Source organism: Antechinus flavipes, chromosome 2 (genome assembly GCF_016432865.1).
Source record: "Antechinus flavipes isolate AdamAnt ecotype Samford, QLD, Australia chromosome 2, AdamAnt_v2, whole genome shotgun sequence".
Taxonomy (NCBI): Eukaryota; Metazoa; Chordata; class Mammalia; order Dasyuromorphia; family Dasyuridae; genus Antechinus; species Antechinus flavipes.
The window spans coordinates 620,602,245-620,629,981 of NC_067399.1; the positions used below are offsets into that span (position 1 = coordinate 620,602,245).

The 27,737-nt window shown below is 37.4% G+C and overlaps 1 protein-coding gene across 1 annotated transcript in view; it reads left to right on the forward strand.

The window, feature by feature from the left end:
* The window catches only part of ANTXRL (ANTXR like), an 89,510-nt gene that overhangs the window by 6,301 nt on the left and 55,472 nt on the right, over positions 1–27,737 (forward strand). Inside the window, exons 2-9 of the mRNA XM_051981911.1 lie at positions 15,038–15,109; positions 15,705–15,776; positions 19,013–19,094; positions 19,584–19,617; positions 21,252–21,331; positions 21,461–21,529; positions 22,609–22,689; positions 23,145–23,205. Coding sequence (XP_051837871.1) covers positions 15,038–15,109; positions 15,705–15,776; positions 19,013–19,094; positions 19,584–19,617; positions 21,252–21,331; positions 21,461–21,529; positions 22,609–22,689; positions 23,145–23,205 — 551 coding nt within the window. The remainder of the gene's footprint in view (positions 1–15,037; positions 15,110–15,704; positions 15,777–19,012; positions 19,095–19,583; positions 19,618–21,251; positions 21,332–21,460; positions 21,530–22,608; positions 22,690–23,144; positions 23,206–27,737) is intronic.

The following is a 27,737-nucleotide window of genomic DNA, read 5'->3' on the forward strand; positions in this document are numbered from 1 at the left end:
TGACAGTGGCCTGCCATCAATGAAAGAAAATTCTGTCAACAATGACAGGGTCTTGTTTCGGGCATCCTAGCTCTTTTTCTGCCTTCTAGGGCATTCAGTGAGGAGCTGGCAGAGAATCTGCAAGAATGGGCTTGTCAACAGCTAACTCAAAATCTATTGCCCCAGGAAAATAACATGACTGAGGAGCTATAATTTTACAGTTACCTTTAGTGCTGAGTCCACACTTGTGGGTGTAAAAGACCTGAAAGTAATACATCCAAAAGGAAACATCTTTCCCAGCATTCCAAAAGGGCTGGCAACAATCTGATAAACTCAGCAGGGGTGGAGGAAAAGGCGGGCTGGGGTGGGATGGCTAAAAAGTAGAAGATGAGGGGTTGAAGAGCCCTCTACTACTGAAGGCTGCCCCAATCAACTTTGAGGGGAAATAGGCCCTTAGGAAGTGACTTGATGGGCTTAGATGACATCCTCCCTTAGGCACCTAGATATTAATGGATGCTCTCTGACTCAATACCACTTTTTGGGGGAAAGCAAGATTACTTGGGCAAGGAAGGGCCAGGAGTGACCGGGGCATGAAAACAAGCAAGCCTTTGTTGCCATGGAAATATTTTTGGAATGCCTCAAGAGTAAAGAATCTGGAGGCTATTGAGATATTAATAATAAGAGCTGACATTCCTATCACAGCATTTGAAAGTTTTACAAAGTACTTTATGTACACTATGTCCTGCAACCCTCACACTGACCTTGGAAGATATAATCTTCAGGTGTATTTCTATTTTACAGAAGTTAAATCCTTGCCCATGGTTACACAGGAAAAGATGGAAGGGACCAAATCTGCTTTCTCCCTAAAACAGTGCTTTCTTCATTAGTCAACCCAGGCATGTATTGAGCTCTCACTATGTGTCATGCTCTGGTGCGATAGATTCAAAGATAAAAAAGAAAATAATCCCTAATTTTGAGAAGTTTATGTTTTACCCAGGGAACTGTGTCTTCGTGTAAGCATGCATAAAATAAACAAATATAAATAAAAATAGAGTCTTGTGGCGGGAGGGAAGAACTAGAAGATATAAGATTTCTATAAGACTAAGATTCTTCAGGGTTTACCTTTAAAAGTGTGGCCATTTCATGGTTTTGCTGGGGCCATTCCAATGGATGGGCCCCAATCTTATGTGTCTTTCTGAACTCCTTTTGATTCTACTTTGGATAAGTTACAGAAGCTCTGGAGAGTCCTACTTTACTAAAGTCTACTAGGTTAAAGAAATACAAAGGGTTCTTAGAATAAAGCCCCCAATGAAAGACCTCTAGAGAAGGTTAAAGCCTACACTAACTCTCAAGAGTGCCTTAAACCTGAAATCTAATCTTAAAATGATGTCACCTACAGAGAAGTACAAAGAGAATACTATCTTCCTTGACAAAACAGTCCAACTGTCTGAATTCCAATAAGTCATAGGAAAAGGAGAAAATATTTGTAGGATCATAGATGTAAAGTTGAAAGGGACCTCAGAATTCATTAAGTCCATTAAATAGATGAGTAAACTGTAGCCCAGGGAAGTTGTCACTTACCCAAAAATCATGTAGGAGAGGAGCATCAGAAGCAGTATTTGAAGCCGTAGCCTGAATCTAGAATCAGTGCTCTTTCTGCTGTACCAAATAGAAAATGTAAGAATTTTCAAAACTATAACCAGAAAATGTCAATTAGTTAGTAAAAAGTTGGTTTAGAACTTAAGGAATTTTTATGTTTTGTGTATCATGTAATAATAACACTGGATTTTCCTTTCTTCTCATTGCTCCCATTTCTCAAAGAAAGAAGATAATAGAGATAGAGGTAAAAAGATAGCCTAGTCTGGTGGTTAGAGTGCTGAATTTGGAGTCAGGAAGAGCTGTGAACAAGATGGGCCTCTGCTTATTCATCTGCAAAATGGGCATAATAATTTTCATACTACCTCATAGTGTATGTATAAAGCTCAGTTAAGATAATGTATATAGAATGCTTTGCAGATCTCAAATGCTAAATGAGATCATGGAAAGGAACTCAAAAGTCATCTATATCAACGTCTTCTTTTTTGTAATTGAGGGAATTGGTGTTCAGAGATGCCTGGCATTTTGTCCAAGATTACACAGGAAGGAAGTGTTAGAGGTGGGATCTGAACTGAAATCTTCCTGAATCCAACTTCAGGACTCTACCTACTACATCATGCTGCCAGCTTTTATTAACTTTTAACTCCATAGTTTAAACCTTAAGAGAAGTGAAATAACTATGATCATCCATGTTTGCCAGTGAAGATTGGAAGAAAATAGGGATCTCTAATCATAGGATTAGAGATGCTTCTAATCTTAAAATTGTCTGACCTTCCATAAATGGACCCTGTGATTCCTATTAGAATTTCTCTCATACAGTAACAGTTGACCCAATTATGCTACATGTATTATGATCCTGGAAACCAATGGAAGGGTCCATTGTAGCGAGAGTTTTGGGTTATAAGTGTACAAGCACAGTAAACTAAGTGAATAGTGCTCTTTGGCGGACACATACTGGCCTTATGAATGGCTGAACTTATCCATGACCTCCACTGACTTTCCTGGATACTCCCTCTTTCTTTGACTCATTTTTCCTGTCTATTAAAAAGTGATACAGGAAATTACAAAGTTTTTGGAAGTACAAAATCTTAGTATTATAGATTTAGAGCTGGAATAGAAAAAATCCAACCTCCTCATTTTGCAGATGAGGAAACTGAGTCACAAAGATAATTATCAGCTTGATCATCATCACCCAGGTCTTGAGTGATGAAGACAAAATTTGAACCCTTATCCTTTCATCTTGAATCCAATTTCCTCAACATTATAGTGGTGATATTATATTCCTTATTTTTTTAATCATCATTTCAAAATTTTTGAAGGCAAATGATACAGAATAACTTGTGTAAATGAATTATCTCCTCTCTTTCTGGAAAAGAAAACCAAAGAGTTAAATGAGGAACCTTTTGTTTAATAACATGGCAAATATAGTTTAAAATCCTTTAGCTGTTTGTCATCTCCTTTCCTGTTATCCTTTTGTCAGAGTAAGCTCTGCACTGAATTTAGTTGCCTATTACTTCAATATGGTCCATTTCCCAAAAATGTTTTAAAAGCCCATATACTGACTAATCCCTGAATAACAATAATAAAGATGCATCTGAGGTCTCAAATTAAAAAATGTGGTAAAGGATGGCCTAGTTGGGCAATAGCATACCTCAAAGACTAGAGCCCTAGACTCGTAAAGATCAAAGATTTAGAGCCAGATGAAGACATCCAGTCCACTGCCCTCCCTCCCTCCCTCATTTTACAGATGAAAAAATTGAGGTCAAGAAAGGTGAACTTACATATCCACATCACACTGGTAGCATGTGGCAGAGCTAGAATTTGAACCCCATCCTCTGGCTCCAAAGCCAGCATTTTTCATGTCATGAAACTGCCTCTTTGCAGTTTTTCCTACGATCTTGACTTAGTCTCTGAACTTACAAAAGCAACAAAACTCATTTCCCTGTCTTTTCTTCCCTAGTATTTTTTTTCTTCATTTCTTTACGTCATAACCTTTGCCACATTCTTCCTCTGGGTTCTAAAGTCAAAGCAAAGAATAATGAAGAAGGTATAGGTATACTATCCTTTTCCCTCGTAAGTTTTGTTCCTACTCCCTCTTTATGCTTTAGAATGGAGGAATGACCCCAAACCACTGGTATGTTAATTCTGCAGGATTGCTCTTAGAATTGAGGGCCCTGACCCACAAAGAGTGCTTTACCACATTTCTATTTCTTCTTTTCTAAACTGCAACAAGGATGTTGATCTAATTTTGGGTGTTGGGATAGTTCCCCTGTACTTTAGCTGGCTTAGACCACATCTGAACTTCTGAATGTCACATTCTGATCAGCTAGAAGGTGTCCCAAGAAAGTTGTTCAATAAGTTGAAAGGTCTGAGAATCTTACTATTCTGTGTTCAGCTGAAAAGGTTTTATTGGAGAAAGAGAAGCCTTACATGAGAAATACGATGGCCGCTTCAGGTCCATGAAGAGCTATCATGTAACAGAAGAGGGATTAGGCTTATTTTACTTGACCCAAGAAGGGAGAAATAGGAGCACTGAGAAGTTACAGAGAAATAAGCTCAGAATTGACATTAAGAAAAATTGTCTGAATATTATTAACCTATTTAAAAGAGGCAACTAGATAGTTTGGTAGATAGAATGCTGGGGCTGGAGCCAAGAAGACCTTAGTTCACTTACTGGCAATTCAGCTTTGGTCAGGTCACTTAACTCTATTTACCTCAGGTTCCTCTTCTGCAAAATGGACTGGAGAAGGAAATGACAAACCACTCTAGTATCTTTACCAAGAAAACTCTATACAGTCATGGAGAGAGAGAGACACAACTGAACAACAGCAACAATAGCAAAAAGTGGAATGGGTTTCCTTGAGAAAGAAGTCTTCATTCCACATCCAGAAATTCAGTCACAGCAAAAGTTCTCACTTTTTTCCTCATGGTTTTTCCCATTTGTTCTGATTTTTCCACACCATGTTTAATATGGAAATATGTTTAACATGATTGTACATATATAACCCTACGTTAGATTGCTTGCTGTCATGGGGAGAAAAGGAGAAAATTTTGGAACTTAAAAGCTTACAAAAATAAATGTTGAAAACTATCTTTACATGTAATTGAAAATAATAAAATAGTATTAGGTGCGGAGAAAGAAGAAAGAGGTCTTCAGACAAGGCTGTTTGACCACTTATAAAGTGTGTTCAAGAAGGGATTTGCTCAATTATGCTTTAACTAGATAGTGGCTAGGAATCCTGCTAGCTCTACCTTTGATTTGGTGTCAAAGAAATCATTAGGGATATTTCCCATCATTTTCAGTTTGTGACATAGTAGGGATCTTCCTATAGGGATTGTGTTTGCCTCCCTTTCCCTAAAGGTTGGGAAACACTCTTCTGCTCAGCCAAAACCCTATTCCTTTTTTACTTCTTGAACACCATGCTTCTCTCATATAATTGTTTTCCTTGGTTTCTGGTTGGTTGGTTAGTTGTTCAGTCCCCTGTCCATCTGCATCTTCAACTCTTATCTAAACATATAAACACCCATCCAGGATTTGTGCTTTCATTAGTAGGGAAACTGGCTCACTTATCGCTTTTGAGATCATTGCCAGAACTTTAGGCAGATTAAGTTACTTGCCTATGACCACACGACTTGGAAATTTCACATTTTAGATTTGAATCCAATCTTCCTGATTCCCAAACCCAATATTCTTTCTGTGAGTATATGGGAATACCTGCTTTGGACCTTGAGGATTCCTCTAAAAGATGGGAACTTCCATCCATCATTTCATCTCCCCACATATCCATCTCCCAACTAGAATTATCTGTGAAATGGGTTCCAGTCCATTTGTCCCCATCTTTACTGCCTCAAAAAGAAACAGTCAAAAAAACTTTTTTAGAAAAGTAAGCAAGCATCTCTTGTTGATTTCTATCATGTATGTCATCCCCATCCCACTCTTTCTTTTGGAATACCTCTGAAAGAAGAGGCTGTTCCATTTTCATAGATTATAATCATATCCTTTATTTCCATTTTGGCTGCTGGAAAGGTAGCAGCTTTTCTGTAGTTGTTGTTGATGATGTTGGCAAAGGATGTCTACCCCTTCTCTAAAAGCACTGTTCCCCTCAGTGGTGGTAGCAAGGGCCACTTGCCAAGGCAGAATCCAGGTGTGCTCATGTTCTATTCAGAGCAAATGAGAATCTTGATGATCAGTGATTCAGAGGGCAGTAGATACTAATTAGACAGAAGATTATTCCCCGATCAAAATGTCCCTATCTCTCTAATTAAACTTCAGTCCTACATTCTCAGATAGTCAGTAATTACCTATTGTCTATAGTATAAAGACAGAAATACTTTATCTTTCTTGTTCATTTCTAAACAATGATGCTGGTATTCTAGCCATCATTCTCATTCAATTCCCATGGGAAACAGGCTCTCTGCCCCTGTGACCTCTGAGCTTTCACTTTATCTTGCCTAGAACAAGGCATTTCCTATATTCATTTACCAAGCACTTCCATACCATGCTGGTATACATACTTGTATCCTTCTCCACCCCAACCCCCACCTTACCCAGCTCCTCTTGAGTTTGTCTTTCTGCATTAGATGTCTTGCTTAAACTTGCATTTCCAGCACTTAGCCTACTTACTGTGCCTGGTACATTGTAAGTACATTGTACTTACAAAGTAAATACAATGTACTTACTAAATGGTTTATATCATTCACTCATTCATACAATATAGCTCTTACATAGTAAGTACATTGTACTTACTAAATGATTTATCATTCACTCATTCATACAACATAGCTCTATCCTTTTGAAATCTTATTTTATATGTATATGAAGTTTTCACTTCATAAATTCTGAATTCCAAACAAAATGATATATTATCTATTGCTTAGATTAGATATTACATCTTTTATTTCTGTTCCTTTACAGAAGCCATTGGTCATGGCTGGAATGAACTCCTTTTTTACTTCTGCCTCAAGGCTCAATTCAGATGTCACCTCCCAAAGGAAGTCTTCCTTGAAGCCTGTCACCACCCCAACAGGATTAGTTACTGCTCTCTCCCTCCTAAGTTTTCCTGTATGCTACATCCTCTTTGAAGAGTATAAGCTCCTTGATATCAGGGACTTTCTCCTTTTTGTATCCCCAATATGCAACACAATGTCTCACACATTACTTAATTTTTTTTTAATTCAACTGAATGGAATTGAATCTTGGTTTTTATGGTATTGCTCCTGACTGTTTCTCTTCTTACTCTTTCTTCTGAGTCCTTTTTCATCTCCCTTTTTCCATCTCCAACTCCCTACTTATTTGTCCCCGTCTTCTTTGTTCAGTCATTGATCTTCACTCTACTCATTTTCCCATAGATTTAATTTTCACCGCTATGTGAACAATTCCCAAATTTATATCTCTTCTGAACTCAGGTCTTTCCCTATTCATCTTGTAGCCATCAGGCTCAAATTCAATACATAACAAATAGAAGTGATTATCTTCCTCTGTTAACTGTACCAGTCCTGCAGGTAATTCCTTCTGAGCTACCATCTTCCCAGGCATCCAGATTCACAACTTCAGTCATCTTTGACATTTCCCTCTCCCTGACCTCTCCTCCTTCATATCTCATTGGCTGCCATGTTCTATTGAGTCTTTCTCCATATCTTTTGGATTCACCTGCTTCTCCTCCACTCATGTAACCTCCATCACTTCTTTTTGGATTGCAGTAATATGTGACCAAGAACTATCTAATTAGAAGGAACTTCAGGCTACCTTGTCCAACCCTTTCATTTTCCAAATGAGGAGACTGAGTCCTAATGAATTGTGATTTTCAGGCAAATAGTAAATCATAAATGGAATCAGAAACCATAAACTCTTGACTCCAGTCAGTATTCTTTCTATTCTATACTGCCTTCCAGATCCAGGACTCCTTCTTCAATCCATCCTTCACCCAACTGGCAAAAATAATCTTTATAAAGTATTCATCTAACTGTAGCTCTTTTCTTTAGTGACTCCCTCATTGTCTGTAGGAGAAGATAGAAATTTCTCAGCAGGGCATTGAAGGATACCCACAAACTATCATCAACCTACTTTTCCATTCTTATATCACATGACCTCTTTGCTTATTCTACATCACAGCCAAACTGACTGACTGTTCCCTGAACTTGGTGTTTACCTCCTATTTTCTTATCTTTATATAGATTATCCCTTTTAACCAAAATGTATCTCTTTCTCCCCTCTGCCTCTGAGAATCCTGTTCTTCCAATAAGACTCTGTTCAGGTGCCTTCTCTGATCCCTCTCAGTTGTGAGTGTTCTCCTTATTAAATGATCTTACTTTCCTATATGCTATAATCTTCCAAAGAATATTTAAGATTCTTGAGGATATGGTCCATTCATTTCTTTTCTGTTATGTCCTGCTTTCTAGAGCCCCCACGCCAGGGTGATTAAAATATACCTTCCTAGTGGAGAAGAGATGAGGAGGGACTCCTGAGGATGGTGGAAAAATGGAGTCCATTTATTCCAAGGACTTTCCTCTTTTTTATACCCTCATATCCTTATGTAACAAAAACACTGGGCATGCACAAAGTATACACGGGGCACGTGGGACCACATGAACAACTTGCTATTGTACATAGTTTGTCACCTTCTTCCTGCTTCCACCTGCTATCATTCTGCTTCAATCACAATACAGGTTGTCACTGCCCCTGACTTCTCAGGAAAGCCGAGAGCCCTTAGGGGAGTTGGGGAGCCGAACCAAACATTGTCATCAGATTCCCTCTGGGTTGAAGGGTTTTATATCTCACCCAGAGTTTCCCCACTGACTGTGACCCTCTACACTTTTCCCCAAAAATCTTTGTAATAATAATAATAGCATTTTTATGGGCAGCTACATAGTACAGTGGATAGAATACTGGGTCTGGAATTAGGAAGACTCATCTTCCTCAGACACTTACTAGCTATATGACCCCAGCAAACCACTTATTCCTATTTGCCTCAGTTCCCTCATCTTTCAAATGAGCTAGAGAAAAAAAATAGCAAACTACTCAAGTATCTGAAACAATTCTGACTCCAGAGTATGAAATAACTGAACAAAAACAATAGCATTTATGTAGTAATTTAAGAGTTAAAAAGCACTTTTACAAATATTATCTCATTTAATACTTTTAGCCAATCTGAGAGGTGGGTGCTATTATTTATCTCCATTTTACAGATTAAGAAACTAAATTTTAAGAGCAGTTAAGTGGCTTGCCCAGGGCCACATAGCTGACACTTGTCTCAGGATGGATTTGAATTCAGGTCTTCTTGACTCCAGGTCCGGTGCTGTACCCATTAGGTCTCCTAGCCTCCTCTTTGTCTTCCTCATGCATAACAAATGTTGTTATGTCCTGAGCTTAGTAGAAGCTTAATAAATGTTGCTGTGCAGAAATGGATCCAAAGTGAACACATCTTGAGACATTGTCTTATTGGGTGAAGAAATCTAGCATTAGCCAGGGAACCTAAAGCAATCCAGCTTTCAAACCTATACTCTGAGGCTACATTCTTCCCTCAGTAGATGACAAAGAACAGGACCCTGACCATCTCTGCTCAAAATCTTATGCACTAGTGGATTTTCCATTGCATACAAAATGACAGGTTTTAAATGCTTTGGGTTTTCCTGGTGGTTTCATCGTAGGGAAAACTCCTGAGGAAGACTCATGTCATTGTTTTAGAAAAATTGGAGCTAGAATTGGACTTCTTGCAATTGGCTCGTGGGTATGGAAGAGAGAATCCTGCCCTTTTGCAAGTCTTTGTTGTGTACAGCAGCCAAGGCAATCACTTGGTGGTAGAAACACTTACTCTGCTAGATTCTAACCACTGTCGGCTTTTCTGTTTATGTGTTTGCCCTCCTTCATGTGGTATATACTTTGTTGGCTTGTGATTCATGCCCAGGGCCTTACTTGGCACTGCATCAAATTTGGGGGAGGGGAAGACAGCAATCCAGATATTTAGGGAAAAAATGATGACATTTCACTGATGATCCAAGAAGTGGGTCCTGTGAGGCATCCTCCCCCATGAGCTGCTGCTATCAATTCAAGCTCAGGGTCTATCCTCAAAGTTTAGTCTTAACCATCAGGAGGAGGCCATAATCTGGAAGTGCTAGTGGACTTGTCGAGGAGGTATGGGGTTCAGTAGAAAAGTTTATGAGGGAATTAAATGGTGTGGTTCTACTTGTGTGGCCCCGGACTCATGAGGCAAGTAGTTAATGGCACTCATGGAGAGTCTGTGGTGCTCTATGCTTACCACTACCTCTCAGAGAGTCAGGGGACCCGAGTTTGAATCCAGCTCCAATAGGTACCTCCCAGGTGAAGAACAAAATGAGATCCTGTATGCAAAAGGGCAATGTGAGTAGAGCACTGATCTAAGAATCAAATCCTGCCTCATTTACAAACTATATGATTCCAAGCAAGTCACTTAATGCCTTAGTAGAAGCTTAATAAATGTTGCTGTGCAGAAATGGATCCAAAGTGAACACATTTTGAGATATTGTCTTATTGGGTGAAGAAATCTAGCATTAGCCAGGGAACCTAAGGCAATCCAGCTTTCAAACCCATACTCTGAGGCTACATTCTTCCCTCAGTAGATGACAAAGAACAGGCCCTCAGTTTTCTGATCTGTAAAATAGGGGCAGAAAGAGCATTTTCCATACAAAGTTATTATGAGGATCAAGTGAGGCAATATATGTAAAGTACTTTGGAAACACTAAAGTGCTACATAAATGCTGTTTGTTATTATTTTTAAACTTTCAAGCACTATATAAATGTCAGCTATTATTATAACCAGCTGTGTGACTCTTGGCAAACTTTTTCTGCTTCATTACAAAATGAAAATCGTAATACTTGTACTACCTCCCTCATAGGGTTGAATTAAGGAAAAGCTTTTATATATCTAGAAAGGCTATATAAAAGTGAATTATTATCGCTCTTTGTCTCTTCTTCTCTCCCTTTCTCAGTTAAGAACAATGAGGATAAAGAACAGCCTATTAGATTTGGTAGTTAAAATATTGCTGGTGACTTTGGAGAGAGAAATTTCAATGGAATAATAAGATTGATACCCAAACTATAGAGGGTTATTGAGTGTGATTAAAGGAATCAAATTTTTTAGTGTCTTGATGAGTCATCTAATTTAATTCCCTCATTTTACAGATGAGGAAGCAAGGCTGAAAAAGGAAAATGACATGCCCCAGATCCCATAGCTAGCTAGTACAGAGATAAGGTTAGATGCCCCTCCCCCCCCAGTTCCTCTGTCTCCCAATTCATGGATTTTCCCTGGACATAGTGCTGTCTTTTAGTATTGGCCTAAAGAATATCCAAAACAATATAGTTGCAAGCCATGTTATAATGGGGTTCTGGAGTACAGCATGATACTCCAACTCTAAAACTCATTCTGAGTGAACACAGAGGAAAAAAACATCTGGCTTCAAACTTGTAGGGTTTGCTCCTGAGAAAGAAAAATCAAACTCATTGCATGGGGATGTTCTTTCTTACTCTTTATTCAGCCTCATCTACTATGGACCTTCCGTCTTGTTTTGGGCGCCATAGTTATCTCAGTGGGATTGAAAGGATGTTTGCCAAAGTAATTTTTTCATAAAATCTTTTATTTTTCGGATTTAAAAAATCTAATGAACTTTAGTAAATGTGAATATCTCCATATGCAAAGAACAGAAAAGGAATGTATTTGGCACTAATTTTAAGAGGATCTCAGGGCTGGAAGAGACTTGAGGTCATTTGGTCCAACCTCTCACTCAATGCAAAAATTCCCATTATAAGAATCCTGTTGGATATTCTCCTTCTGCTGGAACAGTTCCAGCGATGGGGAGGTCATTACCCCATGATGCAGCCTATTCTATTTCCAGCTAACTCCAGCTGGTAGATCATAAGTGAGCTGCCTTCCTGTAATTTCTCCATATCAGACCTAACATCTTTTGGGAGCTATACAAAATGAGTCTAGTCTCTCTTTGACATCATGATATTTTCAAGGTAAAATAATCATGTCCCTTTGAGATCTTCTCCTTCTGAGCTAAACCACCCCAGCTCTTTTCACTATTCTTTCATATCTCTCTACTTCCTTTTCACTCTTCAGTCAGTTTAGTTTTCATCCAGTCAAGTTAGTATCCTTAACTGACCCTCCCCCACTCACACATTTGCTATCCCCGCTTCCACCATTTTGCATATATCTGGAGTAATCTCATGCAAGATTCTCCTCAATGCTTGTCCCACTTTCCCAGAACATTAGGTTGGGATGAAAGGAATGAAAATCTTAGTTTTTCCTCTCATCTGTATTTGATGTTTGCTTTCCTCTGTATGGTTCCACTTCAAATCTTTTAGAGGGCAATAGGGGAAGGGAGGAGAGCAGGAAAGAAAAATAAATTATGTTTAAACAAAGAAGCTAATATTAAGCCCTATATTTGACCATTCTTTTAATGGGTGTTTAACATACTTTGAAATGTAAGCTCTTGAAGAGGTAGAGTCTTATTGCTTTATACAGAATCAGCGTCTAGCATCATTCCTTACACAAAGTACCTTAGGGGAGTCACCTCAGTTTGGAAAAGAGGGACGATAATATTAGGACCATCCACCTTAGAAGGTTGTTGTAAGGCTTCACTGATGAAAGGCAATATGGGTAATGGTTAGGGCATCAGACTTGGATTCAGTAAGATTTGACTCAACACATCCTGCTGTGAGATACAAAGTAGGGTTAAGTTTCCATTGAACGGTTAAAATTCAATTCCAGTACTGAAAAGCTAAACTATTACAGAATGTTGTAAGCCTCAAGGTAATAGAAGATAATAAGAATCCCTGGCCACTGAGGAGAGAAGGCTCATTTGACTTCAAGTCTTTGATGAAAATGTCTAGGTTAGAAACTGGTTTAAACTGACCAGATTCAAGAACCAGGAAAGCCTTGGGTATATGAGCTGAAACACCCTGAATAGAATTAGAACCTCATTAATTGAACATGGGATGTATAATGAGGGAGGGGGAGTTTAGGAGTAGCCTGTAAGAAATAATGTAACCCTAAGGGGAATTAACCAATCCATTCTTTGGCAGGGGGAATTGTGACAAATTAACAGCATAAAAGTTGTCTACTTCTGTATCAAGTGTTCCCTTTTCCCATCAGAGTGGCAAAGCCTGGCCCGAAATGTACAATTTCTCTGGACTTTCTCTCTCAATAAAATTTCTTTGTTAGCATTTTGTTAACTCATTATATGACTCTGGTCAAGCCATCTCACAGATCTGTGCCTCAGTTTCCTCATCTATAATATAAAGGGACCGGACTTGATGGTTTTTGAAGTTCTTCTAGCCTTAAATCTATGATCCTATGACTTTACAAAGCATAAAATAACAAATAAATATCAGCTTTCATTTTGTTAAGCACTTAGTGAATGTTTATTGCATTGAATTGAAATTGACTGGTGGTCATTCAGGACATATTAAATGAAAGAAACAGGAGATTTTGCCACCCAAATATTTTAGAATAGTTTTGGGGGGAAGCCCACAGTAAACTGAGATATTCTGGGTTCTCTTACTACCCTCTATTGATTTTAGATTGGAAAATTTTTAAGGAGTAATTATGATAGAGAAAAGAGCAAAGTTAGCTATTATGTATAAAGAGTCTATGACCTAGTAGATAGAATGCTGTACTTCAGATATTTAATAGCATGGACAAATTATTTAAATCTCTATTAGTCTTAGTTTGGGGCCATTGGTGACCTGGTGGATGGAACACAATAATGGGATAGTGTATGGAGAACTGATCTTGTGGTTAACGCCTGAAAGTTCATTGACTTTGATATACACAAGCTGAGTGATCAAAAATAAACATCTTATAATTGCTCGCCACCTAAGACAACTCTAAGAAGTTAGCAATATGCTCCCGTGGAGGGAGTTTCCACTTTAGTAGATTGCTATATGAATGAAATCATGGGTTCCCAAAACACATATGTGTATATTTACTTGTGTGTATATATGTGTTATTATTTAGTCATGTCCAACTTTTCATGACTCTGTGGACTAACCATTCATAGAATTTTCTTGGCAAAGATGTTGGAATGGTTTGCCATTTCCTTTTCTAGTCTTATACAGGCTTGCTTATGCAATGACTTGCTCAAGATCACACAGCTAGTAAGTGTCTGAGGTCACAATTAAACTTTGGTCTCTATCCACTGTTCCATTGACTATACTTATAAATGCATACTTTAATGGATTAACTAAATAAACTAACTAAATTAAATTAATTTAACTAACTAAATTAACTAAAATTAAATTAGCTAAAAATCATTTATTAATAGCTTATTATGTGCCAATCACTATGTTAAACCATGGGAGACCAAAGACCATCCTTACCCTTGAAGAGCTTAAGTTTCATTTGAAGACATTTTATATATATATTTCAGAGTGATAGCCAGGTAGGAACACTTTGATCCAGAAAGTTATTGAGGTGGATAAATGGGGCCACAGGAGTATAGACTGAGAAATCCCATCCAGGTATAATGGTAGAGTTAATTTGATCATAGTTCATGATTCCAGAATTGGAGACAAAAGAGGGCAAAAAAGGGTTGGTAATGAGGCAGTGGATGAAATGTATGGAGAGGGAAAAATAAAGGGAAGCAGCATGGTTAGAACTTTTCTAAAGTATGCATTTATTCATTTTACAAACATTTATTAGGGCTTAACACTGTGTAATACACTGTCTTGGGCTCTGGGGATAAGAGGATAACAGAGGTAAATATGACATGGTCATGACCCTCAAGGAGTTTACAGTCTCTGAGAGAAAATGAGTGATTGGCAATATAGAAAGATAAAAGCAATATCCCCATGTTAGATTCTGTCAAGTTCGCATATGTATTCTAAGATTGGAAGAGACATGTTTATTAACTCACTGGGCTGGTTGTCAGGAGACAAGCTGTGTAATCTTGGACAACTGACTTAACCTCCCTGCTTCAGTTTCCTCATCTTTAAACTGGGGATAATTTCATCTTTTCAGTAATGACTTGAGGGTAAGATGTCATTATGGAGTAAATTATGAGTTTTCTGATGAAGGGACCAATCTCTTTTGGTCTTTTAGAAGCAAGGTATTTGTAATCTTACAGCATCATTAAGTGGAAAGATCACTAAGTCAAAGAATCTGGGTTCGAATCTCTACTATATATTACTTTTGTGCCTTTATACAAGTACTGTATCTCTCTAGGCCTTAGTTTTTTTCATCAATAACCTAAGATGGTTGAATTAAATGATCTTTATTTCAGTTATATTCAGGATTTCTATATTCAGGATCAATCCATTTCAGGTATAAGTCAAATAATTCTGTCATTCATTTCTCCACCTGGAAAGTTATTTAAGTTAAGGACATTATCATGGCAAATGACTAAAATGGCATGAAATGTAAAAAACCAATGATTTCTAGATCTTCTAATGAATCTCATAATCCAATTCATCATTATTTTTGTTTAGGTCGGGCAGTGTGAGACATCACTGGACAGAAATTTACTCCTTTGTGGAAAGTCTGGCTGAAAAATTCATAAGGTACAGTTTCTCAAAGTTGAAATCAGATTTTCCATTTCTTTGGAGATAACATTTATTTCCTCATTATACTGCATAGAGTCATCCTTTAGGTGGGATTGAGACTAGAAGAGGACACTTGAAGCAAGTAGGAGATGATGGAGAGTAGAGGGAGAAGGCTCGAAGGAGAAACAGATGGCATAATGAACTAGATGCATCCCTTAGAGAATACATTTAAATTGCTATAATTATTAGAGAGCACTTGAGTTTTATTAGCAAGGGTCATGGTGGTGGTGGTGATAGAAAAGATGGCATCCTGGGAAAGATAATGTCCTGCTCTCTTTTCTGAGTTCACTTCAATCTGTACTTTACTAAAGTTCAAGATAAGCTGGTTGCAGGGAAGAGAGTGGGAAGATAGGTGGAGGGGAAAATAGTTTTGTAGAGATCCTTCTCCTTTATTTAGAATTAATATGGAATGGAGTCAAGAAAAAATGAGTCCCATCCATCTTATACTTCCTATTACCAATCATTTCAAAAAGGTGGATATCAGAGGTAGAGGTGGTCTTTTCTGTAAAATGTACCAAACATAATATTATTTTACAAAATATTTTATTTCTAGCCCAATGTTGCGGATGTCTTTCATCGTCTTCTCCTCTAAGGGAACTACCATCATGAAGTTGACAGAAGATAGGCAAGTATTCCCCCCAGCTTCATGATGTTCTTGGTCATATCTACATAGGGCAATTCAGCTAGAGAATTGAGATAATTACCCAGATATCTCAGGATAATAGGCTAAGGAAAAGTAAAATCCAGACATTAATGAGATAAGGCAGAAGAGCACCTAGAGGGCTGACTAGCTCTGAGCAGAATTGAGAAACAGACAAAATTTGTCTTCAGTACCTCTTCTCCATTTAATATCTCCATAGACTGCCAGTACCCCTATAAGATTGAGCAGTGAATTCTTATTCAAGTGTTTCCCTCATTCTTTGCTCCACAGCCAATTGAAAGTTCCCATTCCTAGGTCATATTTCCATAGGACTTTGTATTTGATAGGCAAATACTAGTCAACTTGTTAATGGCCTTATCCTTTTGAGATAGAGTCCACATATCTAAATCCCCAAAGCATAAGCAGTGTTTGTTTTGTTGGTTGTTGTTTGAGGGGCTTTCCCTCCCAACTGTATATTAAATTCAAGAAACATTCTAAAGTGTTCCCTATCTAATGGGTCCTGTGCTATATACTAGTGATGCAAAGATCAAAACAAAAGTCCTACCCTTTAAAGAATTATATTTCAGAGGTAGAGTATGTAGAAAAATTATGTATATAGATAATTATTTAATTATAATCTGTAATTATGTTATAGATTATCATATAATTATATTTAATTGTAATCTATAATTAATCTATAATAAAATCTATATGAAATAAGTTCTGGGGGATGATCCTAGCTACAGATGCTTTCTAGAGTAGAAGGTATGAGAGCTTTTAAATATATAAGGGATTCTGTTACGTAGAGTAAGGAAGGAGTGCATTTTGTGCTTAAGGGACAGTCTATTGAAGGTTTAGAGATTGATGATGCAGTCTCATATACAGTAAACAAGCAAATAGATCAACTAGAATGCTGACTGTGTGGAAGAGAGAAGCATCCTGTTCATTGAGTGTTCTTCACATATGTCAACTGTGTGGATCAGTTCATCACTGGCCATTACAATATGCCTGGAAAGACAGGTCAAAACCAGATTGTAAAGGGCTTTAAAAGCCAATCAGAATGATTTGAATTTATCTGAGAGGTAAGAGACACCCAGTGAAGTTTCTTGAGCAGAGGAGTGACATGGTTGGATCTATGCTTTGAGAAGATCACTTTGGAAGCCAGGAGTGGATGGTATGGAGACAGAGAGTTTTGAAGCAAGGAGACAAAGTAGGAGGTTATGGGTGAGGAGATGCTATGGCAGGGTAGATGGAGACATATTGTGGGTTTTAAAATTGACTTGATTGATAAGTATTGATAATAAATTGATAATTAATCAATTGTGAATTGTGAGGGAGAGGAAAGTAGTTGAAGACAGCAAGGATCTTCAGAGACTGGCTATATGTTTGTGCCCTCCACAGAAAGAAAGAATTGAAAAGGAGTGCTCCCTCCCCTTTACAGTCTTCCTACTGTTTCTAATGGCAAAGTCAGCCAACTCCAAGACTCTGGATGGTCCATATTATCCATTCATATTGACCCAAATTCATAGACCCATAATAAGATTGAGAACGGGGAGGAATTTTAGAATCCTACATTTTGAGCTGCGTAGCCCCTTAAACATCATCTGATCCCCCTTCCCTTCATTAACAGGGGCAGTGTGGGCCCCAGGACATCCAAGTAATAAGTATTTGAGGTCCTCTGACTGCAGATCCAGTGGATTTTCCATGGCCTGCCTTTGCTTTCCCTACACAAGCCTCCCCTTTGCCTCTCCTGGCAGACAGAGCCCGGCGTATGTCTCAATCTGTTCATTGAGTATTCTTCCTAGATGCCAACTGTGTTGGCCCGGATCATCATTGGCCTTTACAACCCATGTGCTTTTAATAGAAGCTGACAAAGTTTATGTTGCTGCTAACAACCCAAGAATTATTGCTAAATGGTACTTATATTTTACAAGAAAGTTCTGTTTTTCCAACTTGGGGGGATTTTAAAAAACTGGGGCTCTCTCCGGTCATTCTGACCTTGCCTCTGGACCCTGATGGCTCCAGAAGGGAGAGAGAAGCTGATGATTTGGCACAATCCTCCCCGACTTAAATCCAATCCACTCTCAAGTCATGGCAAAATCTTCTTGATGGTCTGATCCTCTTCAAGAAGGAAGGACAGATAACAATAACAATTTGTCAATCAAGGGAGCTAAAAAGAGCACCTTGGCTGGAGATTTGCATGACTTTATGGAACAGACCTAAGTGAGGGAAGATATGATGTTAAAGAAACTCAGGCTTCTGGGATTGAATTAAAAATAAGTGAAATGGGGAATTGTGAGTTAGGGATGGGAGGAGATCTATGAAATAAGAAGAGAGAAATAAGGGAAGCACACAAGAATGAAAGCTTCCTGAGGTCAGGAACTTATTTATTGCCTCAAACACAGTGCCTGACACATACTTTATGCTTGCTAAATTAAAAAATGTTTTTTTCAAATCTGATGCTTTCAGCTGAATTGTAATTATAAAGGACAACATTATGAAGGGAAGAAAATAAGCACTTATAAGAATAATGATAATAAAAAATAATAACTAGCATTTATTACAGTGTCTTCCATATGACAGGCTGTGTACTAAATACTTTTACAAATATTTAATTCTCATAACAACTCTGGGAGTTAGTGCTATTATTATCCCCATTTTACAGTTGAGGAAACTGAGGCAGATTATGATTGAGTGACATGCCCAGAGACACAGAGGCAGTAAATGTCAGGGGCTATATTTGAATTCAGATCTTCCATATTCCAGGTCCAGGGCTCTATCCACTATGTCACCAGCTGTCTCTAGAAACAATCAGTATCATAGCTCATTATTTGTGGCCATAGAGAAGGAAATGAAGCACTGCTTTTAATGGTTTACAGCCCCTAGACTGGATTTAGGATGGTCTTGATGGACCCTGAAGTATGTCTTCATAGAACAAAACAATTCCTTTGTAGATGGGAGAAAAGTAAAATTAGGTCCTCCAACTTTGAGGTCTTTTGTCTCTTTCAACCTTACCTCCTCTCTCCAGCCCCCCTTTACTATGGTGCAAGCATGGACTGACTAGGAGCCAAGAATAAAAACCTTCTTTGAAAATACTGCAGTCATTTGATAGTATTCTTTTCTATCTAAGTGGGTTTGGAGCAACACATTTATTTTGTAATGCTTCAGGGTCAGAAAAGAAGCATTAAAAAAAAAACTTAAATTGTATTTCTTTATTTCAGAGAAGCAATACGTCGAGGTCTGGAGATCCTTCGGTATGAAGTACCAGGAGGAGACACATTCATGCATAAAGGATTTGAAAGGGTAGAGACTTCAAGACTTGGGGGATTTTATTATGGGTTACAAATTCTGCTTTTATTGCCTTTGTTGGATTTAATTGGATGACCTAAAATATTTCTTTCTCACCCTTTTCCTTCTCCTCCTCCTCCTCCTCCTCCTTCTCTTCTTCCTTCTCATCTTCCTCTTCCTCCTCCTCCTCCTCCTTTTTCCCTCCTTCTCCTCTTCCTCGTCCTCCCTCTTCTGCTTCCTCCTCTTCTTCCTTCTCTTCCTCGTTTTCTTTCTCCATTTCCTCCTCTTTTTCCATCTCCATTTCCTCCTCTTTTTCCATCTCCATTTCCTCTTCTTCCTCCTCTTCCTTTCTTCCTTTCCCTCCATTTTTTCATTCTCCTCCACTTCCTCCTCCTGATCCTCCTGTTTCTCTTTCTCTACTTCCTTCTCTTTCTCCTGTTTCTCCTTCTCCTCCTCCTCCTCTTTTTCTACTTCCGACTTCTCCTCCTCCTTTTTTTTTTATAGGCAAATGAGCAGATTTACCATGAAAACTATGGAGGTAGGACACCTGTGTGTTTTCTTGTCATTGTTCTCATTTCCTAGAAGACATACTTTTCCTGCCTTTGAGCTTGGGTTAAGCAGTGTCAAAGGGAAAAAAAAAAAAAAAAGGCAGGGTGTTGGGGGAAACTAATTAAACACAGGAGTTCAGTTGACAATGGCCAGTTTTGATTTTTTTAAATTCGTTCCCAGCTGCATCAGATGCATTCCTATCTCTCTAATCATAAAGTATTTCCATTGTTTTTGAGTTCTCTTGACCTAAGTGTTTATGGCTGTGCATCCTCATAATACAGAGAGCAGGATCATTTTAGTAGAAAGCTGTCAGAATCAATGGTCCCCTTAATTTTAGACTATGCTGGTAACAGTATTTGAAAGATTAAAAAAAAGTTAAGGGAGAGGGAGAGTGGGAAAGGGAATTTAACTGATACTGAAGTCTGGACATGCCCTCAATGTCCTAGATAAGTTAACCAAGTGAATGGTTCCATACAAGATTATATTTGACTTTTTTTCACTGATTTCCTTGGACAGCTCAAAAGAATATGTCATCCTTAAACACAGGAAACAGATTGTAATTCTGAAGGAAGTACTGGGGAAGAATTACATAAATAGAACCAGGCACTTTGTGGAAATTTGAATTAAATATTTTACAATGCAACTTGGCCAGTGTGGTATTTTTGGGGGGGGGGGGTGGAGAAGAAAAACAAAAACATTGTCTCTGAAGTCAAAGGACCTGGGTTCAAATTGTAGCTCTTGATGCTTCCTAGCTGTGTAAACTTGGGCAAGTGAATTAACCTTCCTGAACTAAAGTGCCTTTTCCCTTGTTTTTTGTTTGTTTTGTAAAATAAGGTGGGGGAAGGAGGGAAGAAGAGAAGGTTTTGAGCTCCATTGCCCCTAGATCTGTGATCCTAAAGTCTAATCCTTTACAACTGACAAGATTTCACATTCCCTTCCCAGTACAGATTTAACAACAAAAAAATGGTAATGAGCTAGTTTATCCATAAGGTTTTACTCCCACTATTGAATCTCTAGTTCATAACATTTTGTAATAAATGATCAGATTGTCTCAGCAAGTAAACCCAAAATTTCATTTGAAAAAAAGAAGTAAAGGAAGACTCCCTCTGTTCACTTCAACTGGCATCACCAGTGTTTTATGGGTGGAAGGATAATTGAGTCTGTATATAGAGTATTTCTTAGTAGAAGATTGGTATAATCTACCTCTTATGCTACCGTGTAACCAGAACCAGAATGAAATGAACAGGCTGTTTTGAGGATGCCATATTTAAAGGGTGCTGACAGCATTGCAATCCTTCTGCAGTATAAAAACAACAGAATTTAGCACCTACTTAGCAAAAGTAAATAGTTAAAATAGGAAGCTTTCAGATGTTGGACTAAGATGGACCTCTTCTCTATCTCCTCCCTTTGCACATATTAGCTTCCCTCTCAGTTTTTCTCCTGCTGGTGTCCTTAGGTCTCTATCTTCCCACACTGGGTTGGAGTGTCACCTTGTACAATCATCTGAGATGCCCTTCATACTAATTGTTCTATGCATGGCTCTTGGTACTTGCCCTGCTGCCAAAAAAAATGCCTAATTATAGCCCTGCGATGATGTAACCTCAGTCACCCCATTGTGCACAGGTCTCCATACTGCCAGTGTAATCATTGCCCTGACTGATGGAGAGCTACAGGAGGAGCAATTTTATTTTGCAGAGAAGGAAGTAAGTATTATTTACCACTGACAGCAATTCCATCCATTTCATTACAATTTTTTAAGCTTTAAATATTGTTTAAATTTCCTTCTTGAGCTTCAGACTTCTTGAGCTAAATGAAATGTTTCTTTCATTTAGGCAGACAGAGCCAGGGCCTTTGGGGCTATTGTCTACTGTGTGGGAGTAAAAGATTTCAACGAAACACAGGTAACATGAAACAAAAGTCCTTGAGTTCTCCATTGTTGATCTAGATGCTCAGACAGCAGAACGATAGTTACTTTACTGAAGCATTCATACTCTCAAGAGAAACTTCTAAAAATACTTTATTTATTCACTCTAAGAAAGACAGTAAGACTTGAAGCATAGAAGAGTGATCCTCATGAGTAAATTGGGAACTTTTGGAAACTGCATTAATTCTTTCTAAAGAAATCAAGTAGATGCTTCAATAAATCTCAGAGTTAAGTCAGGATTGGATTCTGGTTACTCAATTATTATTATTAAATTTTCATTGTGGGCATTTACAGTTTGGAAATGAGCAAATTCATATATGAATGTAAAAGAAATTCATTTGATTCATTATCAGGACTTGATTTATTGTTTTGTTGATTATATAAAGTCTTGGAAAAAAATGTTAATAATGCAGATTAAAATTAAAAGTATACTGTACGTACATGTTTTTTAAAAGTTTGGTTGTTAAGCATTCTACACTCCTGATTATAAGGGATCTCACTTGCCTATTATTAGTCCAGTCCCAATTTGGATAGGAATCTCTTCTATAAAGTATTCAATAAATGTTCATCTAGCCTTATTGGATTTTATTTGGTACATTCTTTTATTTCCCAGCTTTCAGGAACCTGGTGGTCCTAAAATCAGTACAACTGAAATAAAAATAATAATAATAAGTAATGTGACAATAGTAGTGGCAACTTATTTATGTAGTGATTTTACATTTTTTAAATATCCTACTTACATCATTTGATCCTCACAATCATACCAATCATTCATTTATATTTCAATTTCTTTGCTTTCGCTTAATTAGACAAACCCCAAATCCAGAATTCTGAGGAAGGGAATTTGTTCAACTGATAAATATTTGAATAATTTTTTAAAAACCTTAATATTGGAGGTGAACTTAAAATTAATAGTATCCCTAAGGGAGATAAATTGGGTAATGATAGAAAACAGGCTATAGCTCTTAGTAATTAATACTAGAAGGGTGAATTCCACCAACACTTGGGCATTCACTCTCTCATTTTTCTGTGGACTCATTGTTCATTTCTTTGCAGTTGTCAACAATTGCTGATAGCATTGACCATGTGTTCCCTGTTACTGGTGGATTTCATGCCCTTCGAGGCGTCATTGACTCGGTGAGTATGAGATGAATAAAGATGTTGGGTTTTCCTCTTTCTTTTGAAAAAACAAACCCCCATTTTCAGAGACATAATGAGGGTAGGTTATCAGCCTTTAGCCCAGGGTATTACATTTGAAAATTGCTGACAATTCTGCAGTCCTTTTGCAGAAGAGAAATGAAAGCCTAGAACTAGTTAGCAAGAAAAAAAATCATTAAAATAGGAAGTTGCCAGATGATGAAATGAAAGGGGTTCCTTCACACTTTCCTGCTCTCAACAAACAGCAATCTTTCATCAGTATCTTGGGACTTTCTTTCTCCCCACCAATGGATGCTGGGCAGAACCTCAAGCCCTCCAGCTAATGATTTGCTTCTTGCTGCTTGCTCTGGGTCTGGTTTGGGTACTTGCCCAGGACTCAATTCTTCCTAGTTTTGGCTCTGATTGTTTTATATTTACAACTGTTTGCTTCCTAGATCTTGAAGAAGTCCTGCATCGAAATCTTAGCAGTGGAGCCATCAAGTGTGTGTGCAGGAGGTGAGTTGTATCATTGAAGCTATTAAATTACTGCAGAGCAAAAAGACCATAATGCATATAATCAATGCACTTCATGGGTAAGTGGGCAGAAGCAACAACAAAAATAATAACAACAACAACAAATAACTGGAGTACCTGACGATTATAAAATTTGTAATACCCATTATCCCATTGATCCACATCAATCTTATAAGTCAGAGTGCAAATATAATTATCTCCATTTTATAGATGAACTTGAGACTAAGAGAGGTTAAAGAAATTGACTAAAGTTATACAGATAGCGAAGGGAGAGAGGTGAGATTCAACTTGTACTGTGTGACCCCCTTTTATTATCCACTTTTGATGAGAGATAAGTGAAAAGGTGTTTGGGGATCTGAGATTAATGTTTTTTCCTATATATCATGAAAGAGCCGAAGGTGGGACTGCTGTAATTTCTTCTGGAATTGCCTTCAGCTACTCCATGATAAGGTAACAATGATTACATGACTTTAGGAGGGAGTTGAGAGAATTGACTCTCCTTTTTTCAATCTTGTTTTCAGCAATTAGAACATCAGTTACAGAGCACTATAATGGGAATAGCATCTGAGTAGGAGCCAGGAAAAATCTGGATTCAAATTCTACACTGTTGTATTTGTATGACCCCTACTAAGTAACTGCATCTCAACTGAACCTCAGTTGCTTCAAATGTAAATGGGGATAATAAGACCTATAGTATTTATCTCATTGGATTGTTGCAAGGATCAAATGAGTTAATATATTTGTGGCAGTTTCTTTGGGCTCACTCTTCAGTTCCTACTCCCACACCCTTTAATGAACTATGTCCTTAAGTTGACTATTTTTCCCCTCAGGGTTCTGTCACTGGTTAAATTTGAATAATACTATTAAAACTATTATATATTACTATTACTATTATTCATGAATACCCATCTTCACTATCAATACTGATTAACCAATTGCTTATCAATTAGCTCTTACAAAGGGGTATTTCCTGGGAAGGTACAGCAAAGACAGAAGTTACAAAAAAAAAATCTCTCATTAGAGAAATACAAATTGAAACAACCTCATTTTACATGTACCAGATTGGCTAAACTGATAAAAAAAAAAGGGGGGGGTGACAAATGTTGGCGGGGATATTAAAAAATTGAGACACTAATTCATTATAGCTGGAATTATGAATTGATCCAACCATTTTAAAGAAAAATCTGAAATTATACTCCAAAAGTTATTAACTACTTTTAACCTTTGACTCAACACTACCACTATTTGGTCTGTTTCCAAAGATAATTAAGGATAAAGGAAAAGAACTTGTGTGTTCTAAAATGTATAGCAGTTCTCTCTGTGGTGACAAAAAACTGGCAATTGCAGGGATGCAATGGCTGAACAATTTCTGATATATGAGTGTAATGGAATACTACTGAGCTATAAGAAATGATGAGTTTAGTGATTTCAGCAAAACATGGAAAGACTTGCATAAAATAATGGGGTGAAATGATCAGAACAAGAGAACTTTGTATATAGAATAGCAATGATTGGCAAGAGTCCCTCCATTTTACACTGGCCTTTTGCAGACCAGACAGATGAGATATTTATTCAACTTGGTAAAAGAATGTGTCTCCTCAGGGATTTATGGTCATTACATGCCTTTTTTGTTGGGTTTACTTACAATACCTGTTTTGAATTCCTTCTGCTCTGCCCCAGACGTTACTTATGTTATTTTGGTCGAAAATGGTACAGAATTGTTAACGTCATTAACAGTTTGTTGTAAAGTTTTGTGGGCTTAGAATAGACTTATTTAGAGTTGTCTTGAGCTGTTATTTTCTTAAAATGGGCAAGACCAATCAACCTTCATGTTAAAACCTGGCTATGGCTCTGTTATTATAAAAGGAGTATTTACAACCAAGAAGAAGATTTGGACAGACTAGACATTTAGAATATCTCTCTCCAGTGGAATTGGTGCATTAGAAAAATTATAAACTCCAATCAGAGTTTATTAAAGCATTCTACGGGGGGTTTACGTGGTTCATTCAGATAATCTGAATGCAACTCAGAAACTCTTTCCTAACGATGCGACCACAACCTGGCAACATTATCTTGTCCCATTTTCATGAGGATGAACCAAGAAGTTTGAGACTAAAACATTGGTCTTTTAGGCAAAATGTTTTAGGCAAGAAGCATACTTGGAAAGAAGTTTTATTGAATTGTTATTAAGGCTATTTGAAAGGGAAGGAATATTTAGTATGGAATGGAAATGTTGCAATCACTATAAAAGATTTCTTTCTTTTCAGAGTTTCCAGTTTCCTCATATATAGAATGAGGGGGTTGCACTAGCTGATCTCTAACATTGTGTGATTAATTCTTGCCTTGAAAATCTGCTTTACAACTTGCTGTGTCTAGCTCATGCATTTGGGGAAAAGGTAGAAAGATCTAGGAAATAAACTCAGGGGGAAAAAAACAGGGAGAGTATACTGGAAGAAGAGAAGGATCGCAGGGATCCTCAAACTTTTTAAATAGGGGGCCAGTTCACTGTCCCTCAGACTGATGGAGGACTGGACTATAGTAAAAACAAAAACTTTGTTTTGTGGGTCTTTAAATAAAGAAACTTCATAGCCCTGGATGAGGGAGATAAACATCCTCAGCTGCTACATCTGGCCCGCGGGCCATAGTTTGAGGACCCCTGAGAGAATATCAGTTCTATAATTCAGAATTTTACTAGGTTCTAGCTGCTTTGGACTGAACTCAGTGCTATTCTCATGTTTTGATTGTTTTTTATCATGTTCCCTGGGAGAGAGGCTGCATTTGGAAAATCTCTAGGTCCTGTGTTATTATAGTATTATAGAATTTCCTTGCCTTGAAGTTCCTTCTGCTAATGAAATCACAGATACCTATCCCTAAAAAATAAAAAGAAGTCAACATGATTATTTATAAGAAATTTTAGTGTCTGGTTGTTTCCCCAGACAGGTGGCTGGTACTACTTCAAGGACTGATTAGAAATAATTAAGTAATTGTAAATAGAGGAAGAAATTCTTAAGAAGAAGAAATGTTGTATTCAACATTTACACAATTTGGCTTAATTCATCAAATTTTTATTAAGCACCTATTGTTTGCACTGTCCTTTCTTTGGCTTATTCTGTTTTGTGTGGACATAGTGAGATAAACTAAGCATTGTGAAGTCACTTTCTCTATCTTAATAAAAAGCATTTGCCAGTATACAATATACACTCCTCCCCTTATTAGTACTCCAGATAATAAAGATATTCTTCCTTACATGATTTCAATAGCTTTTCTGTTCTAATTTAGGACCATTTTATCTAGTTTATTTTTCTAAGTAAGAATGCCTCCAAAGTATTTTCTTTTTGTTTTTAATTTTCAATAGTATTTTATTTTCTAAATACATGTAAAGATAGTCTCCAACATGAATTTTTGTAAGATTTTGTGTTCCAATTTTTTTCCTTCCCCCCCTTAGACAGCAAGTATTCTGATATAAGTTAAATATGTACACATTTTTAAACATATTTCCATATTCGTCATATTGTGGAAGAAAAATCAGACCAAAAGGTTAAAAAAAAACAAAGAAGGTAAAGATACGATGCTTTGGTCCATATTCAGTCTCCATAGTTTTCTCTCTGCATATAGATGGCATTTTCCATCCCAAATCCGTTGGAATTGCCTTGAAACTGCATTGTTGAGAAGAGTTAAGTCATCACAGTTGATCATCACATAATCTTCTTGTTACTGTGTACAATATTCTCTTGGTATTGCTCACTTCATTCAGCATCAGTTCATGTAAGGCTTTCCAGGCTTTTCTAAAATCAACTTTCTTAAGCATTGTCTATATAGCATTCTTTTTTTGCCTAAGTTGGGCTGGCTTGATCTTGACACTAGTCATTCAGGCCATCAGTAAATATTCACTAAGCACATACCACTTAGCAGACACTGTTCTGAGTTCTGGGATAAAAAAGAGGCCAAAAAAACCTCATTCCTTTCTTTCAAGTAGGGTGCATTCTAACAAAGGACAATATGCAAACATATACAAAGCAAGCTACATAAATGATCAATAGGAGGTAATTAAGAAAGCTCAAAAATCTAGAGGGTTTCGGAAAGGCTTCTTGAAAAGATGGAAGAATATTCTTCAGGCTTAACAATCTCATAATATGTATCTTCATCAATTCCTTCTTTCATTTATTCATCAAGCATTTATTGAGACCTGCTGTGGGCAGAGTCCTAGACTAGGTGCTAAGGGAGATAGAAAAATGAATAAGATCCCTACCCTCGAGGGTATCATAGTCTAAATAGAGAAGATGAAGCATATAAACAAAGTATACAATAAATGTTATGATTTATAACATCAATAAGATCTCAGACAAGTGAGAGATCACTTCCCCTAAAAATAATGATAGCTTATAATACTTGTCTTTTACTTTGTAACTAAAGCCTAAGAGTTTTCTGAAGCACATAGAGATCATAACTTGCCCATAGCTAGTAAAAGTTCTGGGGGGATTTAATACAGGTCTTTTGATTCCAAGCCTTGGTCT